We start from the raw sequence: 20215 nt of genomic DNA, 5'->3' as shown, positions 1-20215 counted from the left end.
CGTGGACTGGTTTTCGGAAGGTTCACGTCATCATCGTTATGAGAGTCACGAGTGCACAAAATCTTCGAAATATCTGTTCTTATTCGATTTTGGCCGATTACAACTAAAAAAATCAACATCTAAGCATGTAGTGATATTATATTATAAATTCCATCATAATTATTTGTATATTGGTTGTAGCCAGAAAATTTGTTGCCATGTAGCGTAGTTCCATAAGGTATTTCTAAACTGCTTTGATTTGATATTTGATATATAGTCTTTTCATAACCGAAGCTTTATGTATCGAAGTTCATATTTGTAAAAAAAAAAAAAAACATATTAACCTATAACAAGATAACTAAAAGGGATTGCAATTAAGTTTGCGTGTTATGTGTGAAATTCGGAACTCTTCTCAAGACAATTATATACATTAACATTTTACTTGTTAGTTAGCATATAAAACTATCTAACATGCTATATAGACTATACAAGTTGCAGAAAAAATTATCAAAGTCTCAAAAAATAATCGCATATTGACCATCTAAAATCTAAATATAACCTTTTTTGTTGGTAAAAATGTAAAATGTCTAAATACAACTTCTTGACCCAGAAAGAGAAAACGTCCTCTCTTTTTCTTGTAACAGAAAGATAAAACATCTAGATACGACTTTTCTTTGTATTGCAAGTATTTTGTAAGATAGTTTAACGTCAAAGATGCATTATATAGTTGTAATAGTTTAAGACAAAGTATATAGATGTAATTTCAGAAGCATGTCTATTTTTAACAGTAGTTCATAAAACGAAAGGTCATTTTATAGAATCACAAGCAAAGATAATAAGAAGTCCTTCTCTTATTCAATCACAAGTTCTCAAAGAACAAATCACAATTCAATCAATATGTTATGCAACACAATATGCATCTCCATATATATATAACTAGATAACTTCCTAGTTTCAATAGTATTTCCATAAATCATATTTCCTAATCCTAAAGATAATCACAACTCATAGGAAAAGGAAACTTGTGATCCAAGCTTAGAAAATATATTTGGTCTAAACGGAAATCTGCAAGAAAGACCGAAATACCCTTTGAATGATGAATGAGTGATGAATGGGTATCCTATGAGTTAGGAATGAGAGGTGTGTGGCAGAAATCAAGTCAGAAGATCCTGGAAGTCAGTTGTGGGACACGAGATGAATGTGATCCTTAGTTTGAGGGGGAGAATGTGAGATAACAAACTAAGTCCCACATTGGAGAATTAGACAAGGAGAGTCTAATATATAAAGAGATGTCCAACTCTAATAGTACGAGGCCTTTTGGGGATGAACCAGTAACCAATAAGTCATCCACGTAAACCACTACAATCAGGATCTCTCGGCCTTCTTCCTTACGGTAGAGCGAAGGCTCTTTTGAGCATCGATAAAAGCCTAAACCACGAAGTATTTGATTGAGCTTTATGTTCCATGCTCTTGGTGCTTGTCTTAAGCCATAGAGAGCCTTCTTAAGCTTGTACACTTTTCGTTCTTCTCCTGAGACAATAAAGAGATGGCAACTAAGTTCGAGATGAGTGACCTTGGAAAGTTAACCTACTACTTAGGCATAGAAGTCTTGCAAAGTGATAAAGGCATCACACTTAATCAAGACAGATATGCTCGCAAGATACTTGAAGAGACCGGAATGAGCTTGTGTAATCTAACTCATGTACCAATGGAGATGAATGCAAAATTCTCTAAGGAGCCTAACGAGGAAAGGGTTGATGAGAAGGAGTATCGGCGAAGCATTGGCTGCCTGCGTTACTTGTTGCACACTCGACCTGATTTGTCGTTCTCAGTTGGAGTACTTAGCCGGTACATGCAAGCTCCTTGTGCATCACATGGCTCGGCATTGAAGCAGGTACTTCGTTACCTAAGAGGCACGTGCTCCCTTGGTCTCTTTTATCCGCGTGGAGGAAGCACCAAGTTGTTAGGCTTCAGTGACAGCTCCCATAATGTCGACAACGATGATGGCAAGAGCACTACAGGTCATATATTTTACTTGGGAGAAAGTCCCATAACTTGGAGTTCAACAAAGCAAGAGATAGTAGCTCTATCTTCTTGTGAAGCAGAGTTTATGGCTGCCACTGAAGCTGCAAAACAAGCTATATGGCTGCAGGAACTTTTAAGTGAGGCAATTGGGAAAGCAAGTACGCGAGTAATCATCAAAGTTGACAACAGATCGGCAATTGCTCTTACAAAGAATCCAGTGTTTCATGGAAGAAGTAAGCATATTCATAGGAGGTTTCATTTCATCCGAGAGTGTGTTGAGAATGAACAAATTGAAGTGGAACATGTTCCGGGGAGTGAACAAAAGGCGGATATACTTACTAAATCACTTGGTAGAATTCGTTTCAAGGAGATGAGGGATCTGATTGGTGTTAAAGATGTGAGTGAAGATAGGTTCAAGCTTAAGGGGGAGAATGTTGGATATATTTCTTTCTCGGCAAGCTCTTTAGGAATTTCTTAACAAGTTTTGGCTCCTCTATCATCTCTCCTAATGAAGCAGATTTCTCGTCAACCGCGCTCTGATACCAATTGTTGGGATTGTGAAATCCCGTGTCCAACTCTATCTTATCTTATTAGTACGATATTGTCCACTTTGGGCCTTAGGCAAGCCCGCATGGTTCGGCGTTTATGATCATTAACAACTGCTCGCTTTCTTCTTCGGCGATCAAAATATAGTCATCTAGATAAGATGGCTTATTTGTTGTTCTTGTTGATCGCCTTGGTTGAGCCTGATCCTCGTCTCCATTGTCATCACCATTGGACTCATCTTCATCTCCGTGTTCGCTTTCAACACTCGCGACATCATCAGATACAGAGGAGCTACCATTCTCTGGTTCACTACCGTTTAATTGCCTCAAGTTCATCTCAAACTCCCCTGCATCAAATCCGTCTGCGGCATTGTTATTGATCCAGCTCCCGTTAGCTTGATCACTCCAGTTCCATTCTCGTTCTTCCTCGAACAATACATCACGCGACACTACAATTCTTTTGGTCAATGGGTCGAGCAGCCGGTATGCTTTTGATCCCGGCTCTGTTCCTAAGTGAACTAGAGCTCTGGATCGGTCATCGAGCTTTTTCCTTCCTGCCGTCTCAGTTCGTGCATGACACACGCACCCGAACACTCTAAGATGAGAGAGATTCGGTTTGCTTCCCTTCAAAGCTTCATAAGGAGTTCTATCCTTTAATGATCTTGTCGCAACACGATTAATCAAGTAGGTAGCATGTCGTATTGCTTCACCCCAAAGACAGTTTGGCATACTCATATGTTTTAGAATACTTCTAGTCATCTCTAAGAGTGTTCGATTGCGTCGTTCTACTACTCCGTTTTGCTGAGGAGAATATGGTGCAGTTAAGTGTCGATTAACTTCATGTTTCTCGCAATAGCTTTGAAATTCTCGTGAAGTAAACTCCCCTCCTCTGTCAGTTCTCAATGTTTTAATCTTCATACGTGTTTCTTGTTCCACACGGTTTTTGAAGCGTTTAAACTTTTCAAAGGCTTCACTCTTTTCCTTCAGGAGTACAGTCCACATATACCGTGAGTGATCATCGATGAGGACGAAAACATATCTGTTGTGTGCTGGAGTTGACGGTGAGATGGGGCCACAAAGATCAGCATGCACTAGTTCGAGAAGCTTGTCAGCTCGATAGCTTGTTGCTTGTGGGAAGGGTTTCCTGGATTGTTTTCCTTTTAAGCATGAGACACAAGCTTCGGTGTCTCGGTTTAGATTAGGTATTCCTTCGACAAACTCTTTGTTGACCATCATTCTCATTGTTTCTTTGTTAACATGACCTAAACGGGCATGCCATAATACGCTTTCTCCAGAGCTTTTGACTTGTAGACATTGCACGAGATCAGCTTGTAATGTCACTTTGTACATACGGTTCGTGGTTCTCATCGTCTTGATTAATGTGTTTCCTTCTCGGTCAAGCAATGTCAGTGTGTTCTTCTTCATGGCAACTTCACATCCTGCCTCAGTAGCTTGTCCTAAGCTAATAATGTTACTACGTAGTCCCGGTATATAATAAACATCTCTTAGTATTTTCTTCTCACCATTCTTGAGAATGAACCGTATTGAACCCTTTCCCACTATTGAGATCCTCGAGTCATCGCCGAATCGTACCAATCCAGTAATTGTATCATCAAGCTCGAAGAAGAAAGCTCGATTACCACTCATGTGGTTACTAGCACCGTTATCAAGATACCACACCTCCATTGTATCTGATTCTGCCTCAAACTTTTTTAGGTTTGACCTTATCTTCGTTTAGATAAACTATCTCATGCATCATGAGAGCTTCTGCCTCTTGCGTATCCTCATCCTTCTTCTCTACGGTCTCTTGTAGCTTTAGAGTCTTCTCAGGACAATCAGTGGCATAATGCCCTTGTTTATCACAACTGAAACATGTAATATGTGAAGCATCTCCACCTTTTCCTTGCTTGTATGCTTCTCGTTGTTGTTGAAACGTCCCGCGGCCGCGGCCTCTTCCTCTCCAATTTGATCGTCCTCCACGACCTCGACCACGGTTACCATAGCCCTCCATACTATAATCTGTATTTGTATACATCAATTTTTCAGAGTCTTCTCGTGTCTCTGCTTCATCTTCTTCGTCGGCGATTCTTTCTTCATATGCTTTTAGTCTTCCCACGATATCCTCAAAACTTGTTGTATTGAGATCTAGAACTTGCTCGAGTGATGCAACGATATGAATATATTTCTTTCTCGGCAAGCTCTTTAGGAATTTCTTAACAAGTTTTGGCTCCTCTATCATCTCTCCTAATGAAGCAGATTTAGAGGAAATTTCGGATAATTTGCCAACAAAGCCATCGATCTTATCTCCTTCTTTCATCTTGAGTCTATCAAACTCTGCCATCAAGGTCTGTAACCTAGCTTCTTTCACACGTTCAGCCCCAACATGACGCGCCTTTATTGCATCCCATACTCCTTTAGCTGTGTCGATCTCACCAACCTGTAAGATCAAAGCTTCTGGTATAGACTGGAATAGAAACGCGATAGCCATATTGTTCTTCTTCTCGTCCTTGGTTCCGGGATCTATTACTTCCCATACTTCACAGACCTTTAGTGCTATCTTCATTCTCATGGACCAGACAGTGTAGTTAGAGGAAGTTAACATCGGAAACTTGACTCCGGAGGGGCCGGTGTCCTTGTGTAACACGATCGCGTCTTTAACGTCACCCATTGTTTGTATTCTTCAAGAAACTTTGTCTGGCTCTGATACCAAATATAGAATCACAAGCAAAGATAATAAGAAGTCCTTCTCTTATTCAATCACAAGTTCTCAAAGAACAAATCACAATTCAATCAATATGTTATGCAACACAATATGCATCTCCATATATATATAACTAGATAACTTCCTAGTTTCAATAGTATTTCCATAAATCATATTTCCTAATCCTAAAGATAATCACAACTCATAGGAAAAGGAAACTTGTGATCCAAGCTTATCCAACACATTTTACATAACATTCTACCATTGTTTTCGTTACCCTTGGTTCAAAGACAAACAAGAGAATCCCAAAGCTAAGATAAGAAGTTAAAAGCCCAAACCCAATAATATATTGACACATCGGTAGTAGGTGCAATAGATAGTCAACGTGTCAATACATTATTGGTGACATGGCATGATACTTAGTTTAAACTTAAAAGAGTTATTATACATTACATCGATCAGTAGTAATGGTGATTATGGTAATCACGTGAGGCCCGTGACGGTCCATGATGACGGACGAGCGGAGACTCTTGGACGCTGCCACGGCGTTTGACGGCGGCAGAGAAAACTCCTTCCCATATTTCGGAGAAGGCGCGGATGATGATGCTGTGGTGGTAAGGCTCGTTGAGTGAGAGGAAGCAGTTGAGAAGCTCCCTGAGATCGTCTTTGGAGTAAATCTCGTTCTCGAGAATCATCTGTAGCATAGACTGGCGGAAATCGAGGTACGGGTCATCGGAGTCTTTCTCGACGGCTACAGCGGCGGAGGGTGTGGCGGCGGAGGAGGAAGAGACGTTGTCGGAGAACCAGTGAGTTGTGGAGGGAATGTTGGAGGAGGAAGAGACGGTGGTAGTGGTGGAGGAGGAGTGGCCGTGGCCGTAAGTAGAGGAGTAGAGGCGGGGCTTTTTGGAGGAACGGTTGAAAAAAGAAGTCAAGGTTGGGAACTTACAGTTGCTGCAACCGATGTCAACAACAGAGACCATCTTCTTCTTCTTGCTTTTCACCGCCATTGTTGTCTCTTTTGTGACTCTGTCTCTCTCTGACTGTAAAGATAAAATAGATTTGAGAGAGAGTGTCTGCTTGGGATTGGTATTAAAGGGTGCATGTGGGGACTGTGATGGTTTAATGAGAAGTAAACTCTTTGCATTAATATTTAATTTGGTGTTCAGAAACAATTTGAGATTTATTTTGAATTTGTTGAATGTTATTTTAAACATTAGTATAGGTCTATAAATGCACGACAGCATGGGCATTAATTTGACGTTTACTTACTCTACTAATTTTTTAAAAAATATTAGATTTATTGAGTTATTTAAGGGGAATTGGGGTCTATAGACATGAAAAAAACTATAATTAGCAGACTAGTGGTTTACCCTAACGGATGTATACACGGCGTCTTATATACATAATATTACTGTGATACCCTCTTCAATTTACCGGCTCACCTGCTAGAAAAAAACATTAAAAATAAAATACTTTTTATCCTCAAAGTAAATCGTGTCCTTTCCGTTTCCACACAACCTCCATTCTCACTTTCTTCATCGGTGGTACTTCGCACTCTAGACGCCCCTGCCGCAATTCTCCTCCACCCGCTCGCCTCCGCATGCAATCCCCTGAGCATCTCCGTCGTTCTCTCTTCTGATCATCTTTGTCTTCTCTAATCCTTAACGGTTTCGTCTCCGTCTTCGCTACTGCGTTCTGATCTCGGCGGAGGCAAGTTAAATTGCCGGTATCTCCAACTTCATGGCATAGCGGGTTTCTCAAATCTCTGACACCGCCGTAAGTTCAGGACTCCATATGCTTCTTCTCTGTTTCTCTGATTTGATTTTTCTATCTCGTCAAAATTAGGGTTTTTACTTGTTGTCTTTATCATTGTGAAGGAACCGGGATACCATACTTCCGGTGACGGAATTTCATCCTCTGAGGTTGGAATTTCTTAAATTGATTTAGGGTTTGAGTTTTTCCGGGTTGTGTGAGAGTTTCTTAAATTTGAGTTGTTTCATGTCGATGTTGTGAACTATGTGGTGTAGTAATTCATGTGCAGATTGTAGCATATCATTCATTAGAATTATCCTGTCAGTATAAATAATATAAATTTCCAGATCTGGTTTCTATTTCAAATGTAATAGTATTTGTCACCCACTATACCATTGTATGTCGTAGACTATAGGTTTTCATTATTCTTGATTTGCTGCAATTAGTGTTTGGGTGTGGTTTGATTCGTAAGTTCTTCATGTACGTTTTGTTGTTCCTATTATTAACAAGTGGAATAGTATTCATATCTTCTAAACAAGTCAAATAGTATGTCTTTCAAAGTATTCCATTTCATATCGAATAGTAAAGCCACTCATAATGATTTTCCATTCTTCTCCCGGTTCATCCTCTGTTTAGCTCATTGTTCATTTATATATTGCATTTGCCACGATGAACCATCCTCACTCTTTGTCTATCTTTTTTTTATAACATCCAGGTTTGTTATGGACGAGTTAGAGCTTCCAAGTAGATTGTTTGAGACAGGCTGTGAACCCACTGGCAAGAAAATACATATGTCCCCTAGAATGTCAGGTGGATTTAATTTCAAGAAGGTTTGGGTTCCGTTACCTATGTCTTGGGGTTTATATTCCCCTAACTTCGGTTTAGTGATTACTCTCAATTGTTTTATTATCACCTCAGTTAGTTTTGTATTTCATCTGACTCATTATGAATGTAAATACATGTCACCAAGCTCCCATTATTATACTTAAATATATACATGATGTACTCTGCAGCTAGTGTTTAATGTCAAGTGTAGTTTTATCACTCTTTCATTAAATTTGTATCCAACTCACATAGTATACCGTATATGGAATGAAATGGTTACAATAATATATACATATCACAATAAGATTTGTACCTACTTTTCCCACTGGTATTCCATGTGGTCATGAAGTTTTTATTTCCATAAGATTTGGTTTCCTTATGTATTGGGGTTTATATTTCCTACACTTGGGTTTAATGTTTACACTCAACTGTTCTATTATCATATCCCCTAGCTTTATATTTGATGTTGCTTATGAAGCGTGTAAATACATATCTTGTCTATTATGACATGTGGATTTAATTTCAAACAGGATTTGGTTCGGTTATCTATGTCTTGGGGTTTATATTTCCCTAACTTAGGTTTAGTGATTACTTTTAACTGTTCTATTATCACCTCCGTTATATTTGTTTTTCATCTGACTCATTAGGAATGTAAATACAATTCTCCAATCTCCCATTATATTACTTAAATATATATACATGATATACTATGCAGCTAATCTATAATTAACATGGTTTATGTTACATGAAATAGTAGTTACATGGAATAGTAGAAATTCTGCCCCGGTTCTCGGAATTCTACTCCACCTAGCGGAAATGGAATAGCAGATCTTCTTCTCGGAATTCCACTCCACCTGTCGTTATATTATGCATATGCTATTTGAATTGGAACTATATCTGTATTTCTACTACTCTATGTAAAATATATAGTATGGTAATACGATTCTTGCATTCTCCGTTTGTTTAACGTTGTTTCCTTTACACTTCCGATTTTCATCTACTCCTCTCTCTGCATATTTTTCTTCCTCTGATTTTTATTTCACGCTTCCAAAATTCTCTCATTGTTACTATGGGTCACAAAATCACCACGTCGTTTATTTTATGTGAAGGAACTGGGTACTTGTTACGTAGAAGGGTATAACCGGCTGAAATGTTGGCAAAAAGACAATCACTACATTCTGTCAAAATCATGTTCATACTCTTGATTTCCTTCTAAAATATAGCTATTACGCCAATAAGCCCGTTATTTAACTTATAATAAACTATTTTATCCTGTCAAGTAATTGATAATTTATGATGTGTCTCAGAAGTCAAATCTATATGGCTGGCCAGCATATACGTCTTACGTAGTAGATATATCTGATTTTTTTTCTATAAAGTACAAGATTATTATGCTTTCAAAAGTGATGTACATTTTCCAATTCGTATAAAATACTGAACTAAAATATTTTGATTATTTTAAAATGTTATTAGTGATAATTTTAAATTAATGTACCGTACTTAAAAAGTTTTTAAAACAGATTACATACAACACAAGTACAAATATCAAGTTTTGTATGACCACATATTCAACTTGTTTTTCAATTTGGGTGAAAAACGTCAATCCAACATGCAAAAGCCAGGGGAGTGAATGAGATTTAATATTCAGTAGTCCTACCCGTAAAACAGTGAAATCATTAACATGGATATTAGACGCCGTGAAACAGTCAAATCAGTAACATGGTTCCCAAAAAATTCTTGATTTTGAAGTCTATAGTTCTCGTTTTATTGAGCTCGTTATAATTCTGATTTAGAAACAGACAAAAAAAAATAGGATAAAAAAGGAGACGGATATTCAACAATATAAGGTTCATTTCACATGTTTTCTGAAACCATGTCTATAAACGAAGCATGTATCTTGAAGAGGGATCACATAGTTTGGGACTAGAGAGTCAATGCCATGAGGGAAATTTTTTTCATAGCTCTTTCAGAGTAAATATTTTTTTTTATCTCTTTTACACATTAAAACATTTGCACTTGATGCACAAAGGTTTTGATTTAATAAATTTTACATTCTACTGAGAACTCTTTCTTGTCAATCTCCGAGCACTGATGGAGTCTGGACTTTTCCAAAATATTTAAATGGGTTTGTAGTGGGCCTTATGAGATTGATAAATCGCTATTAGATTAACCCATATAATTTGTTACCCCGATCCATTTAAGCCAAAAAGCCGTATCTTGATAGTTGATACTCCCACTATCCTGTAAATTACGAGAATAACCTTCAAAACATAGTTCGGAGGGTAACGGTCAACCGAAAAACCTGTTCCTCGTGCCCCCAAAGATCCCAGTAGCGTATGTGGCAAGAAATAAACCGTTTGTTTTTTTTTATTGCTTTTTTCCTAAATAATTCTAAGCATCTCATATATATAAAACATTGTTCTCTTCCATCTTTTTTCCTCTCTCTGAGATTCAAAGTTTCTGTTTTCTTTTTTCTTTTGCTTAAATCGGAGAGACACCCTCTCCTTTAATTTAGGTTTGTTATTAACTTAAATATTTATTTTATAATTTCTTGTAGTATACGAAATCCGTAACCAATAAACATAGTTTTGTACCATTTGCAGCTTTGATCCTTCTGGGTTCCTCGGGAAAAAGAACAAGTCCATACATTCTTCTTCATACGAGGACGAGATCTTCCTAACTTCTTTGATCTTCTTCAATAGGTTCGTTAACAATTGTTATCTGCTAAAAATAATTATCATTTGGGTTTGCTAATCGGTTCTCTTATGTTTGTAATGGAATGTACAAGCAGGAAATAATTCTGAATTGGTTGAAGATGTTGGGAGATTTCATCATCAGATTCCTTGTGTATGCCCTGCCCTATCTTATCTTGCTATTTATTTGGTTCATCATAATTGGATGTCTTGATAGATTAATGTATGTATATATATGATTATAAAAATGGTGATATATGATGGCAGATTAATATTAGGGTACACATACCCAGCTTTCGAATGCTTTAAAACGGTGGAGAAGAACAAAGTTGATATCGAGGAACTCAGATTCTGGTGCCAATACTGGTACTTATAAATAGCATCCTTATTATGTTTATAACATTCATATATAAATCCACTGCGCATGTGTTGTAATGGTGTTAGTTTGGTGAAAGTTAGATTTCTTTTGGTTTTTTGGATTGTTTAATTTTGAGAAGTTAGAAGATAACGAAATTCGGATAAGGTTGGTGTTGCTTGTTAGAAAATATCTATAATTAATTTCAGATATATTTCCTACAAAAGTCTCCAATATATTTTGAAAGAAAATTCCATTTTGTTTCGAACTATTCTGTAATATACAACTTAGAAACTAATGGTACATTTCTATTAGAATAATTTGACTGAGGCATCAATGTACGGGATGCACGTTATAGTTTCAACTCAGTATATATTCAAAAAATGGTTATTTTTACTAAATATTTGTGTTTAAATATTTAGGATACTGTTGGCGCTAATTTCGTCGTTCGAGAGGGTAGGCGATATATTTATCTCATGGTAATAAATATCTTATTCATGCCCTAATTTATAATATATCATTCATTAAATAATTGGCAAATGCAATTATTATTTTGCAGGTTACCGTTATATGGAGAAATGAAAGTGGTCTTCTTCGTATATCTGTGGTATCCCAAAACGAAGGTACTAGACATTTGCCTTGTTGGATAGTACTTATATTATATAAATGGTTATCCACTAATTATATAACTCGAGAAACAATGGATGAAGGGAACGAGACATGTGTATGAGACGTTGTTGAAGCCATACATAGCTCAGCATGAGACAGAAATCGACAGAAAGATTATGGAGTTGCGAGCTAGAGCTTGGGACTTTTTCATATTCTACTTCCACAACTTTGCCCAGGCTGCTCAATCCACCTTCATCCAGGCTTTTCAATATGTACTCGCCCAATCGCTCCGGTTCCCTGCCGCAGCCGCAGCTAACCAACCGGTACTAACCCATAGGCTGTCTAATTAATATTGTCTCTCAGTTAAAATATGTTAGTACTACTTGATAATGTCTGACCCTTTTGTGTTACTTTGTGAAGCCGAACGTGAACGTTAAAACGCAGTCACCGGTGGAGACAGAGAGTGAACCGAACTCGCCGCCCGCGCCTAGAGCGTTGAACAAATCACTATCTGCGTTGCGATCGCTAGAGAAGCAAACGAGCAGGGGGAGGAAGTGGCCACCACCGACACCACCACAAACACCAGGCCGAGAAGCAGCGGGAACGTTCAACGGAGAAGGAGTCGACATTCCGGATACAATTCCAGGATCACCCATCACCGATGCCCGAGCCAGGCTTCGCCGTTCTAACTCCAGGTCTCAGGCCGCATCATAGTAACGTACATAAACGTGGAGAGCCTCTTCCAATTTGTTATATATAGTATAGGCAAAGAAAAGTGAAAGTTTTGAAACCGTCTTAAGAACAAAACAGCTGAACTTTGTATGTTCTTGTGGTTTTGTAAATTTAAGCAGAAGTATTAATACAAATATTTGTGTGTCGGTTAACTAAACCTGGTGTGCAGCTCATTTAGCAGATAATAACGATGCAATTGAATGGTCAAAATTTATAATCAACTAGTGTACCAATATATATCTCTCTTGAACTTACATTAACCAGTACTCCTCTACATTGTCACTCGTTACACCACTCCAGCGATAAATGAGATCATAATTTTAATCGTATAATTTATGGTACGCACCTGCCACTGGTCCATACACGTTTCTGTATCTGGTCCCTCCTTAGATTTGATTGGGGCGCCAAGAGTTGGTGAGAAAGAAAATCATTTGGGATGAGATGCATGTTTGATCTTCTTGCATCATCTCGGGATTGAGTCAATAGCGGTTGGGGATATGTCACCGATCATCGGTGGTGGAGTACTCACATCAGCTATTCCATAGTCCCAATCGATACCAGCTTTAGCATATGAATTAAGGATTGCATTATATACCACTGAACAGCTATAAAGAGAAACAGGTTTTGAAAAATCAAAGGATACAGTCTGTTTTCCAAATATCCGTCATGCTAATGTCCGCATTGGAGAGAAGCCAGTAGTCCGTATCATCATTCTGCAAGAATATGTAAGACCACATCAAAAGGTAAGCGAGAGTCATGCCAAAGTTTCAGGACTTCTGAAGTTGAAGAGTGGCTTTATTGCTACTTGATAAGTTCAATTGCGTAACGCAATTATATTTTAGATGACATATCAGATATGAAATTCTGTAGTTTTTGCCGAGTAATTTTTAAAAGTAATCAAGGGTGTCTTACTTCGACGTCAGAGGGAGTAATCTTAAGCATTCCACCTACCTGCTCCTCCAAATAATTAAGATCAGAGGTCTCGCCCGGTTGAGCATGTGCATGTACTTGAGACAACTGATCCTCAATGGTAGTTCCTGTGTTATCAGCAGTTAAGGCTTCTATGTCATGGTTTTCTGTAGATCCCGAGCAAGAAGCAATAGGCAAGCATAGTGGTGGTGGTGGTTCAGCAGGGCCATTTGTGTCTTCAAACTTCTCCTCAAATTCACTGAACATGATGTCAAAGTAAAAGACATGTAAGCAGAAAAGTGACTTCCTTCTATCATTTGAATTCCTTGACATATATTCATAACGAGAAAGAAAAGTACCTAACAAGGTATACGTCAATAGGACCCATTGTACTTCTGAGAATGATCCTGTATCTCCTTTGAGGGTGGCCAACCGCCTGTCAATGTGGATAAGAAACATATTATCATAACATTTTCGCATCTAATGATGAATAGCAGGTGTCTTCCAAAGTTGCTGAAAGAGACTAACTTCATCTGGATCAGGGACTTCCAAAGTTGTGCCATGAGGAGCTTTGACGGCTATCAGTGTCTGGTTCTGCGGGGGCAGCAAAGTGAGAGTTGAGATATAAGTGAAAAAAAAGAAAGTTTTGGGATTGGCAGACGACATGAAATAGGAAGGACAGACCTGGAAGCCTGGTAAACTCTTGATGTCCTCTTCGGTTACAAAAAGCCATCTGAACAATGGGGATAGATTGGTTAAGTCCCCATCATAAGAATAGCATTTAAGTAAAAATTAGCCTATAAAACAATAGATATACGGAGATTTATACTTCTGATTCTTTTCATTTTCGCTCAGATCTCTTAATCTTTGCTCCGTTTCTCTGAAAACAAGGTACTAAACGTCAGCAATGGTTGAGTCGATAATCACAACATCCCAAAACTCTTAAAATGAATGCTATGAAACCTGATTTGGTTATCTAGCGCTTGCTCCTCGAGGGAAAGGTTTTCAATTTCTGCCTGCAAGCAGAAAACAATCAACCGAGGCCAGAATCTAAGTGCATGCCATTTCACTTAAGTGCGTAATAAATTTATCAAGTGCATTGTGATATACCGCACCTGTACGTCAGAAACATCAGCATCCTCATCGCCAGGCCCCGAAGCATCAACTCCCCTGGTCAAGTTTATTGATCCACAGGTGAGTATAGATGTATTTAAGTGACTGAAGAAGTATCCCAACAAAGAGATGCTTCGAACTGCATAAGCATAATAATTATATCATAAAATCCTCACTTCCAAAGGATTCGGTTCTTCAAGGCTTTTCAATGAGATCAATCCCCTCCAAAACGTTTGTAATATCATATATACGACGTTTCTGCACCTCCAATGTCTCTGCAGCTTTGTTCAGGTCCAGCATTCCGTCTTTGGCTTGTTTGATAAGATTGACGAACTTTTTCGTAAGGAGACCTGAACAGATTTATATCAGCATCTTCATATTCACCACACCATGGATTAAATCTTAGAGACAAATAGGAAACAGTGGGTTAATTAATTACCTAAAGAACTGTCATAACGGCAACTTCCAGAAGGAGTTAGTGTGGCAGGAGAACCTGCAAATTTACCATGAACCCAATCAGCTCTCTGGAGGATAATTCAAACAAGAAAGAGTAGTTCTTTCTTTCTTACCAATATTTGAGATGGGTGTTTGGGGAATGGACTGGTTTACTTTGGACTTTGACTTGATGTTGACTCTGCCTCCTTTTGCTGAAACAGGAGTTCGGCAGGGACTGCTAGTGAAACCATCAGAACTCGTGAATCCATTACTAGTAGAACTGGTAGTAGTAGTAACCACATCCATAGTCGTCTTTCTCTTCCGTGACTGCAATTATCCTAAAACTGTTATTTAACTTGAAACTTTCCACAACAATAGAATCTACTGCAAACATTGCACATGATAAATAAATAAAATACTCCAAGCCTCATGTAACATTACTTTGATACTAACACTTTGACTCACACACAATTTAACAGTTGGGGAAATCAAAACTGCACAATTAGAGCTCAATAAACCATAACAATTGGAATAAATGGTTGACTAGATTCGCGTGTCGAGTTCGTGTAATTCGATTCGCACACAAATGTACCATCGTGAAGCTAAACTGAGGTTAAAATTCGACAAGGCCTCGCGATAATCGCATTAAATCCAAAATCGAAAAACCCGAGGCGAACTCACAGGAGATCTAAGAACGACGGCGTCCTCCTCCCGATCTACGAGTCCTCCACAGCCATTGACGAGGTTGTTAGTGAGGTGCGAAGGGGTGAATCGGTGGTAGTTATCCGAGGGATGGAACGGCGGTTTCGTTGAGGCGAACGCTAAGTGTCGGCTTATAGGTGGCACCACGGGCACAGAAGCTGCCGAGGACGACGGCGGCGGCGGCGGCTGGCGAGAAGGACCGGGGGAAGATCGTACGCCGCCGGACATGGATCGTTGTGAAGCGGAGTTCGATTCGAAGATCCCGGTGGAGGAGAGAGAAAGGGGAGGCGAGGGTTTTAGTGAGAGAGAGAGAGAGCAGAAAACGAGGGAAGGGAGGAGTTTTTGTGTTGGGGGGCATAGAGATGTGGAGGGAAGCCTACACCTCCTCCAGCGAGAGAAAGCCTTTTAATTTTTGTTTCTATTTGTGCCCTTCTAATTTTATATTGTTTTCAGATTGACCCCACTTACTTTACGTCAATGTCCTTTGTAACGGTATAATCGAATTTTTTTTCTTTTTGGGTTTATGGTGACGCGGATAGATTGACAGATCTTTTAAGAGCTTCATTTTGAATCTTATTTAAAGCAAGAGATTAAGATAGAATTTGTTTATAATACATGTGCTGCTTCTCTTTTTGTTATACATAAATTATATTTCATATTAAGTATCACTTTAACTCATTTTTTTTGTTTCACAAAGAGTGTCATTCTACAATACCAATGCAATTTATACAACATTTCAGCTGAAAATTAATTGCAAAATGCATTGATTTTATAAAAATCTATGTATCTGAAATACTATTGGTTAGATTTGTTCTATTAATGAAAACATAAATGAATTTAAATGATTTTTTAATATGTGAGAAAAATGTATAAGTGACTACTGTGAAACGGAGGGAGTACTAGAAAACATAACTGATTGTATTTTTAGAAGAAAGAAAGAAATATTATTAATGATTAGTGGTTGTGCACAGAAGCGTAGTACAGAAGTGTTGATTATTTTGTTACTTGAAAAGAAAATCATAATCCAGTGTCTCCAACTCAGACTGAGATATTATTATCTACCATAAAAAAGTCATAATAGAACCATTTCATTAATCACATAATATGACATAACAATTAATAGGAATATTAATAATAAATTAATTTTAACTATAGATTTGAATTTTATTTTCAGTTATAACAAAATCTGTTGAGAAAAATCTAACAAAATCATACTAATTTTTTAAATAATTTTTATTAAATATTGCATTAATTAATTTCGTAATTACGTAATATAATGCTTTCATTTAAATAAATTATCATCTACCACTAAAACGGGTTCAAAAGGTCAGATTTTTTTTATACAAATGAAGTTATTAACATATGTTAAAAATTTATTTTTACAGCTATATATTTTCAAAAATTATATGTTGAAAAATATTTTTTATTTGATTATTTGAAATTATGAAAACTCGAAAATGTAATAAAAAGGTAAAATGTATAAAACAAACTCCTATATTAATAGAGTAATAAGAAATCTAAACAATAAAATTAAAGAATTATAAAATACAAAATACTAAGATATAAATTATATATTTAAATTTTTATAATAATATCAAAATTAAATATTTATAAAATGAAAATATATCCGATGCGCGGAATAAACTCTAGTTCTTCTTATAGGAGTAGTGTTAGGTATCGTTTTGGGGTTTGTTGTCACGAGCGTGGTACATTAAAGCACGTTTGAGGCCAAGAAGATAATGTATACAGGCGATATAAAGTTAAAGCCCAAAGTCGAATTGTACCTCGAGAAACCAAATGCTCCCATAAAAGAGAAGAAAAACATGTGATTAGAGAATCAGATTATAAACCAATGGCAGGACTTAAAAGGCTATGGATCATCATGATTCTTACCTAATTGTCCGCGGTGAACACTATAATCAGTAGTACACAGTCATCCTACGCAAATCAGATCTGTAAACTTGGATCCACTTGACTGCTCGGAGTCGCCAATAAGTAAGCCAAAAAACTTGAAGCGACATTTTCATTCACTCAAAATTCACAAATGTGTAGTAATGCTGGCCTTCTCTAGTCAAAGTCAAAATGTTATCAAGTGTCTTAGTGTAATACTAAGACCGTTTCTACTTTGTCTTTCTTCATATCATTTCGTGTTCATCGATCCGTAAAAGAAGTCTTACATATATAAAACATTGTGAGAATTAAGAGGTACACTTTACATTTTGGATCATAAAATCTTGTATGGTTAACAACTACCAAGTATAATCCATTTTTGATTGTGTCAATTTCGGCCTTAATAAACTCCAAATACTTCATTAGCTGAAACTCCCAAGTATATATCCAACGTTAGTCAAAGACTCAAAACCAACCGTTAACAACTCCAAGCATAAACACTTAGCCGACCACAAACATGTTGCAAAAACAGAATACACCACCGATGATGCTTGCTTGTATCTGACCTTAGTAAGTTTAAACACCACCATCCTCCTTTGATATTTAACATTTGTACAACTCAAACACATGTTTTCACTCTTCAAATTCACACATATATCCTCATTATACAAATATAAGTTACAGTTTTTTGAATCCAACAAATATTAAAGACCATATTTTAAAGAAACAATCTGAGCCTTTCAAAGAAATGGAGAGTAACTCTCAAAGTATGACGCAATGCAAACAACTCTATTCACACTAAAGCTTTTGAAAAAGAAGAAGAAGAGATAAGAGATTTATTCCAAGATCCAAAGCCTTTCTTGCTTTTATCAGCTTCCCACTGCCACTTCAGTAGTCATAATCTCAGCCTTCACTTGGATGTTGTTGGATTCCGGTTTAATCTCTTCCGGTTTAGCAGCCACAGACACGCAAGAAGCCTTCTCTCCCTCTGCTTCTACTTTCTTCTCTTCAGGTTTAGCAGCCACAGTAGAAGAAGTCTTCTGTTCCTCTCTTCTTTTCTCTGCTTCTTCTTCTTCTCCTTTCTTTAACCTTCACTGACTCAGTCTTTGGCTGAGACTTTGTTATGGTTTCTTCAAGCTAGATGATGATGATAATGGTGAGTCTCTTGGTTTTGTCACACGAGGAGCACCAGTCTCACCTCCTGTTTGTTGCATCACTGCTACTACTTTTCTGCGTCCTAGCTTCGGAGATTTAGGACGAGTAGTTGGTATCTACAACATTTCAACGAACCACACATCAACATAACATCAGGACAAGTATGATCACACGGAAGAAAGAGCAAAGAAGCAAACCTTCTTCAATTCAACCTTAGGTGGAGGTTCTTTGTAGAAACTAGGCATGGGACCAGCCTTGAACGTCAAGCTCTTCCTCAACCTTTTGATCTCTTCTTCCTGACTCTCCTGAACAAACACCTACATTATAGAAGATGTCAGACTAATAAGAAAGAGTTTGCATCCATTACAGAAGATGTGTTAAACTAACCTTTGACTTCGCCTGCAAAGTTGTCTTCTCTACCTCCTTAGCTTGGATCTTCTCTTCTAGTTTCATATAGAACTGAAAAACCAGACACAAGTTAAGAGGAGACTATAATCTGCTCTAAAATGCTCCAAATGAAAAGGTTGTAAGCATAGCGCAACCTCCTTCCGTTTCTCAGCCCTTTCCTCCAACCTAAATGAAAATCCAGAAGCAGACCCAACGCTGCTTCTTCTCCCACGAGGTGTTGAAGTTCTGAGCAACATCCAAACATTATATATATATGTCATCAACAAACATAGAATAGAACATGAAGAAAATGACATACGAAGTGGTGGTTGAACGGGTGTCGTCATCTTCCTTGCTTGCCACTTCACCCTTTCACTGGTTTAGATACTTTCTCTGCCACCCTGTAAGTACAGATGCATTCACTCTTTAATGTACAGTACTTCCACATCCAACACAAAGAGGTAACCCTGTGGGTTCGGGTAGTACAGTTCGACATAAATCTTACCAACCCGAAATAAAATTAGGTTCGGTATTTGGTTAGTCCGGTTTGTGAGAATTCTACCAAAGTTTTTGATTTCGATTTGGTTTAATTTCTTAAAATTTCGGATAATTTCGTTAAATTTGGTTCGAAATCTAGTTAGTTAGATTAGTTCAGTTCAGTTTTTTCGTATAGGTTTGGTTATATATTTTTATTGAAAGAAAACCGATGATCACCGAACCAACCAAACCAGAAACCAAACTTTTTATTAAACCTATTGAATCGAACCAAACTCCTACCGAACTAACCAAAAACTTTGGTTTGGTTTGGCCGGTTAGGACAAAATCCCAGGCATAAAAGAGGACTTACACAGCTGTTGTTGATGGGGCATCTTCAGTGTTCTTGCCTGCCATTTCATCTTTAATGGATTTAGAACTTCATCTACCACCAATCTGCAATTTCATATTGGCTTAGTTGGCTTATATATACACATATTTAAATAAGAAAGCATTTGACTCACTTGGAAACAGGGACTTTAGCTGCAGTCTTAGAAACGGGTTTTCACAGGCTGACACAGTACAAGGAGAAACCGATAAGAATTTGCTTATAACAAGACATATTGAGACCACAGCTCAGTGTACTTACCCACATTTGTTTTTTGAGGGGAGCAGATACTAAACTGTTGCGCTTGGTGGAAACACCGCTGCTTGGAGATGCCATTGCCTTTGGTCTGGAACCACTTGCAACTACAGGTTTAGAGCTAAGCCTTTGGTGTTGTGTTGCATCAATGCTCTTTCTAGTGATGTCATCACGAGCTCCTCTAGCTGGAAACGAAGAGCTCTGAGAAAGGAACCTTGGGCTCCTTGAAAAGTCCCTGTCTTCTTCTTAACATTTTGTTAGCTGTTTTACTCTTCACTAAGTCCCAGGCTA

At 37.7% G+C, this 20215-nt stretch overlaps 3 protein-coding genes and 1 pseudogene across 3 annotated transcripts; 1 reads left to right on the top strand and 3 right to left on the bottom strand.

Moving 5' to 3' along the window:
- Window positions 1–5614: 5614 nt before the first annotated feature.
- Window positions 5615–6373, bottom strand: LOC125602479 (transcription repressor OFP6-like). The gene has a single exon (XM_048774099.1). It carries the CDS (start codon window positions 6255–6257, stop codon window positions 5709–5711), a length of 549 nt encoding a protein of 182 aa, XP_048630056.1. The 5' UTR covers window positions 6258–6373; the 3' UTR covers window positions 5615–5708.
- Window positions 6374–10225: 3852 nt separating this feature from the next.
- On the top strand, window positions 10226–12373 carry LOC106451197 (HVA22-like protein j). The gene is made up of 8 exons (XM_013893078.3): window positions 10226–10342; window positions 10431–10529; window positions 10619–10674; window positions 10788–10886; window positions 11298–11354; window positions 11435–11498; window positions 11586–11807; window positions 11905–12373. The coding sequence occupies exons 3-8, from the start codon at window positions 10643–10645 to the stop codon at window positions 12196–12198; spliced, it is 768 nt and encodes a 255-aa protein (XP_013748532.1). The 5' UTR covers window positions 10226–10342; window positions 10431–10529; window positions 10619–10642; the 3' UTR covers window positions 12199–12373.
- Window positions 12374–12412: 39 nt separating this feature from the next.
- Window positions 12413–15756, bottom strand: LOC106451195 (transcription factor E2FA). Its single transcript, XM_048774098.1, is given in 14 exon segments — window positions 12413–12777; window positions 12860–12929; window positions 13129–13384; window positions 13485–13561; window positions 13654–13719; window positions 13810–13858; window positions 13955–14005; window positions 14089–14141; window positions 14241–14295; window positions 14415–14436; window positions 14439–14588; window positions 14678–14731; window positions 14808–15000; window positions 15355–15756. Coding segments are annotated over 14 exon segments (1443 nt in total). The 5' UTR covers window positions 15604–15756; the 3' UTR covers window positions 12413–12679.
- A 2118-nt stretch (window positions 15757–17874) lies between these two features.
- Window positions 17875–19698, bottom strand: LOC125602478 (annotated as a pseudogene).
- Window positions 19699–20215: the final 517 nt, after the last annotated feature.

The sequence above is a fragment of the Brassica napus genome, unplaced genomic scaffold (assembly GCF_020379485.1).
Source record: "Brassica napus cultivar Da-Ae unplaced genomic scaffold, Da-Ae ScsIHWf_2869;HRSCAF=3653, whole genome shotgun sequence".
NCBI lineage: Eukaryota > Viridiplantae > Streptophyta > Magnoliopsida > Brassicales > Brassicaceae > Brassica > Brassica napus.
This window is presented reverse-complemented; position numbering and strand designations above follow the sequence as displayed.

Coding starts and splice junctions, on each gene's coding strand:
- LOC125602479 (XM_048774099.1), bottom strand. CDS start 6,257: ATGGCGGTGAAAAGCAAGAAGAAGAAGATGGTCTCTGTTGTTGACATC.
- LOC106451197 (XM_013893078.3), top strand. CDS start 10,643: ATGTTGGGAGATTTCATCATCAGATTCCTTGT. Junction 10,675..10,787: donor TTCATCATCAGATTCCTTGT/GTATGCCCTGCC, acceptor ATATGATGGCAG/ATTAATATTAGGGTACACAT. Junction 11,499..11,585: donor TGTGGTATCCCAAAACGAAG/GTACTAGACATT, acceptor CAATGGATGAAG/GGAACGAGACATGTGTATGA.